The following is an 8,207-nucleotide window of genomic DNA, read 5'->3' as shown; positions in this document are numbered from 1 at the left end:
GTGAGGGAATGTAAAAGAATAGGGAAAATACGTAATGAAGAATATATCAAAGGGTAAAAAGAGACCGTGGCAGGCCAAATATCTCACGAAATAAGCATCAAACGAAAACACTACAAACAGCGAAACTCGTCTAGCTTGAAGGCGAAAACCAGATGGCGCTATGGTTGGCCCGCTAGATGACGCTGTCATACGTCAAAAGGATATCAACTGCGTTTTTCTTAAATAGGAACTCCTATTTTTTATTACATATTCGAGTAGTACGTAAAGAAATATGAATATTTTAGTTGGACCACTTTTTTCGCTTTGTGATAGATGGCGCTGTAATAGTCACGGACGGTATCTACTTCGAGACACATTACTCGTGTTGAAATGGACCGTTTACCAATTGCGGAAAAGGTCGATATCGTGTTGATGTATGACTATTGTGATCAAAATACCCAACGGGCATGTACTATGTATGCTGCCCGGTATCCTGGACGACGTCATCCAATCGGCCGGACCGTTCGCCGGATAGTTGCGTTATTTAAGGAAACAGGAAGTGTTCAGCCACATGTGAAACGTCAACCACGACCTGCAACAAATGATGATGCCCACGTAGGTGTTTTAGTTGCTGTCGCGTCTAATCCACACATCAGTAGCAGACAAATTGTGCGATAATCGGGAATCTCAAAAAAGTCGGTGTTGAGAATCCTACATCAACATGGATTGCACCCGTACCATATTTCTATGCAACAGGAATTGCATGATGACGACATTGAACGTCGTGTACAGTTCTGCCACTGTGCGCAAGAGAAATTACGGGACGATGACAGACTTTTTGCACGCGTTCTATTTAGCGACGAAGCGTCATTCACCGACAGCGGTAACGTAAACTGGCATAATATGCACTATTGGGAAACGGAAAATCCACGATGGCTGCGACAAGTGGAACATCAGCGACCTTCGCGGGTTAATGTATGGTACGGCATTATGGGAGGAAGGATAATTGGCCCCCATTTTATCGATAGCAATCTAAATGGTGCAATGTCTGCTGATTTCCTACGGAATGTTTTACCGATGTTACTATAAGATGTTTCAAAAAATGGTGCAAATGGCTCTGAGTACTATGGGACTAAACTTCTGAGGTCATCAGTCCCCTAGAACTTAGAACTACTGAAACCTAACTAACCTAAGGACATCACACACATCCATGCCCGAGGAAGGAATCGAACCTGCGAGCGTAGCGGTCTCGCGGTTCCAGACTGTAGCGCCTAGCACCGTTCGGCCACTCCGGATGTTTCACTGCATGACAGAATTGCGATGTAGTTCCAACATCGTGTATATCCGGTACATAGCTCGCGTGAGGTTGAAGCGGTATTGTATAGCATATTTCATGACAGGTGGATTGGTTGTCGAAGCTCCATACCATGGCCCGCCCGTTCACCGAATTTGACGTTCCCGGATTTCTTTCTGTGGGTATACTTGCTATCGCGATCCACCGACAACGCCTGACAACATGCGTCAGCGGATTGCCAATGCATGCGCGAACATTACAGAAGGCGAACTACTCGCTGTTGAGAGGAATGTCGTTACACGTATTGCCAAATGCATTGCGGTTGACGGACATCATTTTGAGCATTTATTACATTAATGTGATATTCACAGGTAATCACGCTGTAACAGTATGCATTCTCAGAAATGGTAAGTTCACAAAGGTACATGTATCACATTGGAACAACCGAAATAAAATGTTCAAACGTACCTGCGTTCTGTATTTTAATTTAAAAAACATACCTGTTAGTAACTGTTCGTCTAAGATTGTGAGCCATATGTTTGTGACTATTACGGCGCCATCTGTCACAAAGCGAAGGAAGTGGTCCAACTAAAACATTCATATTTATTTACGTACTACACGAATAAGTGATAAAAATGGCGATTCCTATTTTAAAAAAACGCAGTTGATATCCGTTTGACCTGTGGCAGCGCCATCTAGCGGGCCAACCATAGTGCCATCTGGTTTCCCCCTTCAAGCTAGACAAGTTTCGTTCTTTGTAGTTTTTTCGTTGACGCTTATTTCGGGAGATATTCGGTCCGGTCATTATCAATGGACCACCCTGTATAATGCGAGACGCAAAAGCGGGCTGTTAAATCGAGTGGAGGTTAGTAAATGAGCAAAACCTTACGGACGACGTTACACCCGGTGCGTTGTGTTAACAGGGCGTAAGGGCCGCCACGAAGGCCACAGCAGCCGCAGGCTCGCGCCAGCCGTGACCTCGGCCCGTTGTTTACTCCGGAGGCTGCGTAGGACCTGCGCGAGCGGCGCCGGAACTGCCCTCCTTGGTGGGGGCCGGAGGCGTGTCAGCCGCCGTGGCAGGTCGGCGCGCCGGGGGCCGGGGGCCGGGGGCTTCCTGCCGGGGAAGTACTGCTGCCCGCCGGCCGCGGGCGCGCGCGGTCATATAGCGGCGGCCGGCGCACAGCCAGCCAGTCCCAGACTAGCAGCAGAAGCAGCGGCAGCTCAGCCCAGCTCACACTACTCCCTCTCTCCTCATGGCGCCCACAGCCACAGCCAGTGTCGTTGTCGGCAATGGCCGCAGTCTGCGCTACGACACCAACTCCGGCATCCTACAGGTTGGTACCATCACCTTCTCTGCACTTTGAATTCGACAAAAAGAACGCAGGTTTTGTAGTAACACTGACCTTGACCAAAATGTGTCTCGTAATCGGTGCATTTGAACAGTAAACCTCTTACAACTCGCTTTCATTTTATTTTCGTAATCGACAAAATTGAATAACTGAGCTCTTGCAAATCGCTTTCATATTATTATTTTTATTACTGACAACATAATAAAACAAGGTCAGTGACACGTCCTGCGACACAATGCGGCCTTTGTGCTTTCATATTAATTTTTTGCTTTTAATGTTCAGCGTAAAGTTTTCTGAGAATGTACTAGTGCTTTTGTAAGGCTTTATTGAACAGTTGTGGTGACAACATATTTATATTTCTATGACGATAACGGGGCGTCACAGTTGATACCGGTTCCAATGTAACTCGTCGAAATAAAACGATGCATGTATTAAGTGACTGGGTCCGTGTACATACAGCCCCTGATTGCGCGTTTCATCAGTAAAAATATCACATACGAAGCCCAACCATGGTACGAATAGGCAAAACCGGTAATGCTCACTTCCGTAAGCAACAGCAGCGGTTGAAGAAAATACTCAAATAGTTAGTTGATTTAAATCTAAACGTTGACTTTCGCGGGCATTGTCATAGTCAATAAAATTCTTTTGGGTATGTGACCGGATTGTCAATGTGTAAGACTTCCGACATTTCGGCCACTATTGCAAATAGGCTTAACAGAAACACCCTGTGGAAGGCCAATTGCATTAGTGGCCAAAGCGTCGGAAGTCTTACACATTGACAATCCGGTCACGTAGCCAGAGGAATTTTATTGACAATTAGTTTAGACTATTATTATACTGTCTCAGACTAATCAACATTTATTTCAGGGTGTCAAACAAAATTAGTTCCTTTGCACGTATTTAAAAATCTTATTGAAATAGCAGTAACTCGTTTCCCACGTTAATGTTACACAGACTCTGTATATTAATAATGGATGAAAATGTGTTTAACTACGAATTATTTACTGGTTCTGCTGCAAATTTCATGCGTATCAGGTAACACCTAACTGCGGTTCATTTAATAGTTAACAGTATTTTTCTCATAGCGGTAAACAAATGTCACAGCGTACCAGAATATGGCACAGTATCATCAAAAATTGAGAAAGGACGCAGTAACAGTAAGTGACAGGGGAAAAGTGTTAAAGTAGCAATAATTAACAGAAATTCATGCACATAATCCACCTCCGTGGGTCAGCGCGTCTTACCTATACTTGGGGGCCTGCGCTAATTTCCCAGTGCCTCCCTAGCTTTTTCCATGGTCGAAGCACTGAAATGGGGTGCCGCTTATCTCGGAGAAATAGTTGCGAATTACTCCTTTTTTTTTCAATTTATTGGCTTTCGGGCCATGCCCATGCAGCCATATCGATGGTAATGTCGATCCTTTCTCGAAAGTGGTCGTCAACGGCCGCGGATGAATACATAGTCTGCTGTGCTATCAGCGTCCATTGACGACGGTGCTGAGTGGAGCTTTCGAAACTTTCAGGTATTCCCCTCAGGGCAATGAATATCCGAATATACTTTCGTGTGAAGGGCAAAACTAGTAATAGAGCGTGTAATACCCGACCTACGGTGGTTGTCTACGCATCATGTGGGAACAGTGGAAATATTTTCTTCTGTACCAGCACTGTGACGCCATTTTAATGAACTTTTTTTTTTACCGAACATTGCCTCTGATCTTTAAGTCAATGGAATATGTAACGCTTATAAAGAGCGTTAACATAAATTAAAAGATTTTTTTAAAAATTTACATATTGTCAGCTAGAAGCATACGATTTTTGTAAACGTTTGTATAATAATTCATTACGTCTCGGACGCTTAAATATATGCAGAATATCCACATTACTGCTTTTGGAAAATATCCAGTATCTGCAGATGTTATAAAATCTACCACAAAGCTTCTTTCAGGTGTACAGTGTGAGTCAAAAAGTACTTTTACAACTTTGGAATGATACAGAAATTTATTGAGACAACTTACGGTAGATGTGTCATTTTGTAGCAAACAATCTCATGTTTGATTCACATAGTGCATCAGTACCACCATTCCGCCACCAGGAGCGCGAGCGTAGTGCACAGTTAAAATAGCTACTTTCACTGGAGCGGAGTGTTTTGGCTTCATGAAGCGAACTCTGCAACAACTGTTAGTCGTAAATTTCGCACCGGATATGCTAAAGAATCCCCGATCAGGTCTACAATTTAATCTTGGTACAAGAACTTTGGTGTGACGGGTCGTTCACAGCGACGTGATAAATCAACAGGTTGATTACGGGTGGGATGTTTGCCTCATCACAAATGGTTGTCAAATCGAATTTTGACGCTTGATACTTTTATGTGAAACTTGAGGGTGTTCGCTACAAAATAACTCATATGCCGATTCTGTAAGTTATCTCAACAAATTTCTATATCATTCCAAAGTTGTAAAGTCCTTTTCGAGTTACCGTGTACAGCATGATCAGAAAGAGTCAGAGGAACTTGTAATGGGGTTGCAGGGGAGGTTGTTCACTGAAATAATTATTGAGAAAAAAAAATCGCTAAGTTGCATCGTTTCCGAGTTATTTAAACGTTGAAGTTAGCCATTCAGGTCATCACATGTGCAAATTCAAGTAGCCAGCGAAAGACAGTGTCGCCACACTTGTTCTTCACTTGGTTTCCACCAATGGAATAACGCAGGTTGTGCTCTCCTATTTTAAATTTATCGCTTCTGAAAAGGACACGTTTAACTGGAAATGGGCATTTGAACAAGTGCTAACATACGGACCCACAGATGTCTGCGCATTACCGAATTTCAGCGCACTCAAGTGCTTGCATTTTGCGCGCATCCACGTGATTGGCTCACTTCGATGCTAAATAATTCGGAAATGGAGTAACGTGATGAATTTTTTTCAATAATTATTGCTGAGCGCAACTTCCCCTGCAGCAGCCTTACAAACTTTTCAGACACTTTCTGTCAAACCCGAATAAGAAAAACAACTCGCACTACAAACATCACGAAGTCATCTAATCTGTATGCAGTTTTGTAGTGGATTTTATCACATCTGAAGGTGGCAGCTATTTGCGAGAAGCGTTAATGTTAATATTTTATAAATACTGAAACAATCATAACAATATATTACACATAAATTAAAAGTGCAATAGACGTAGTATGGGATAATTTTTCGTAGCGTTGACTAACGAAGTGTGTCCTGTTGTCTTTTTGCAGATAGTGGGAAACGGCAACAAAATCCGTGTGCGCAGCAACTCTGGCTGCATCCAGGTCACGGGCAACGACAGTCGCGTGCTGGTGGAGCAGAACGGCGGCAGCGTCTGCTACACGGGCAACGGCGGCAAGGTGCGAGTCGTCGCCACGGTAGGCGGCGGCTGCGTCACCTACACGGGGAGCGGAGGCCGCGTCAAGGCTCCCGCCGCCGCCGCCGCCGTCGCCACCCCCGCCCCCGCCGCCTCCGCCACCACCGCCCCCAGAGCACCCGTCTCGCCGCCGGCTGCCGCCGCCCCCACCGTCACCACCACGCGGCGTTTCAAATCGCGCAGCATGACGCCGAAGGAGCAGGCCACGTTCGCCAGTGCGTTCCACATCCACGACCAGTGCCTGCAATTCGTAGTAGGCGGCCTCGTGATCGTTTCTTAAGAAGCTCAACTCGGCTTGCCCAGAAGACGTGGCCGCAACCAACTCGGCACTCCACAACTCTCACTGGACCTCGCCTGTCTCCACGTTCCTTCAACAGAAGCACGAGAGGCTCATTCATCCCTTTCTGCAAACTAGAACATCCACTTCGCTCAAATGATACTCGACGTATGTGGACAGGTTTCAAACAACCAATATTTTCCCAACAGGAAAAGGCTCTTACCTTTCCAGTGGTACACCATGTATCTCCAATTACAAATCTACCTCATGCACTATAATCACTCCTCTGAGATGCCACCTGCTGGTCCAGAGTGGTACAGTCTGCATACCTTCCCACAGAAACACTCCACTGCCATTCATAAGTACCAATCTCTCATCGAAAACTACACGATCCAAGTGCCTTCCATTGATCCAAATCTACCTCCTCTACTCATCCCAAATACCCACCTGCTGGTTCAGTGTGGGTTAGCTTACAGTGAAAGTCAGAAGAATAAATACTGCTTCAGTGTCCATCAGTCTACACTGGAAGACAGAAGTTTGCCTTCTGTGTGCATTGGGAATGCCTTCGTGACCGTGATGGCTAGGGTGGTGGAAACTCACCTATCACCTCAGATGAAGACTGCACAAGTTAAAGACAATCTAATCAATCGAGTTCTGCATCAACACGAATCTCGTGCATAATTTTGTTCTCATGTTTAAATCGTCTCAGCCATTATTCAAGGAGATATTCCACCATCACAAAGCGCCCATCAGTGCATTTAATGCTCTGTATCCATATCGGGGTGCTCCTTCAATCAGTCGCTCGGCTTCATCAATTGTCATAGTAGAAGAAAGTGTCTTAAAACGAAAGGACTTCAATGGTTCTTCTTTCAGTGTTTTAAATGGACGTGTTGCTGAAGACATAATTGTGGGACTGTGTTGAAACGTATCTTTTGATTTACTACAGAGGAACAATAATGAAGTTTGCAGGTGGCGCTAACACCTGTGATTATGTTAAGTACTTATGCTGAAATATGTAACTATGGACTGCTATGTTACTGTGCCTCTAAGAAATGGACATGCCAGAGTTTTCATAAATGAATCGTGTAAACGTTCTAAATCAACCAGTTGTTGATTTCTTATGTCCATGTATGAATGCATTGTCGATAAGTTTTGTTCTACGAAGCTGAGACACCAAAGACGCGCAAACCTGTGATACAGATTTATTTAAGTGTGTAATCAGTATTATGGTTCCTTTTGGTTATTGTTCCTCCATGCTGGTCTTGCCATTTTTGTGTCCGCAGAGGCCCGCATTATTCGTATATCATAAAGGTCAGGAAACCTATTGTTTTGATCTGACTATTGTCTTCCAAAACTCGTTTATTTATTCTTTTTATAATAAAAATTTTGTTTCAATTGAAAAATATTCTCTTTCTTCTATGCTGCTACCTGTGAACAATTCCACTAACACAGAATACTTAATTTTTGAAGCCCCAGGTCTTGGGCAGTATAAACAACAATGAAAGAAAATGGCAAAACTACAAAAATCGTGAAATAAATTTGTCAACAGATTGTTGATATTCTCCTATTTATTTACGTCTATGTAATTTCTCATTTAACTTGCATCAGGAAATATGAATGATCTCTACCAGGAAAACAAATACCGCTGAAGCACTTCCTACAACGTCCGACAGTTCTCACGTTGAGTATCATTTATTGCAGTTTTATTTTGCATTCGCAACTTATATCTGCCATTAATCGTCTGATATTACGTTTAGTTTGGCATTCCAAGCAGAATTACCTATATGTGAAATTTTTTGTTCTTCGGTAATGCTATTACTTACTCCTGCAATGTTGAATGTTATAAATTTTATAAATCATTTTTTTCCTCCTTACATCGTCTGTGAGAGTGAATAGAAAATATACATTAAATATCTGGTTCATAGAA

At 43.6% G+C, this 8,207-nt stretch overlaps 1 protein-coding gene across 1 annotated transcript; it reads left to right on the top strand.

The window, feature by feature from the left end:
* The first annotated feature begins 2,429 nt into the window (after positions 1-2,429).
* Positions 2,430-7,851, top strand: LOC126272609 (uncharacterized). The gene is made up of 2 exons (XM_049975553.1): positions 2,430-2,607; positions 5,858-7,851. The coding sequence occupies exons 1-2, from the start codon at positions 2,527-2,529 to the stop codon at positions 6,281-6,283; spliced, it is 507 nt and encodes a 168-aa protein (XP_049831510.1). The 5' UTR covers positions 2,430-2,526; the 3' UTR covers positions 6,284-7,851.
* The last annotated feature ends 356 nt before the right edge of the window (positions 7,852-8,207 follow it).

Source organism: Schistocerca gregaria, chromosome 5 (genome assembly GCF_023897955.1).
Source record: "Schistocerca gregaria isolate iqSchGreg1 chromosome 5, iqSchGreg1.2, whole genome shotgun sequence".
NCBI classification, from domain to species: Eukaryota; Metazoa; Arthropoda; class Insecta; order Orthoptera; family Acrididae; genus Schistocerca; species Schistocerca gregaria.
This window is presented reverse-complemented; position numbering and strand designations above follow the sequence as displayed.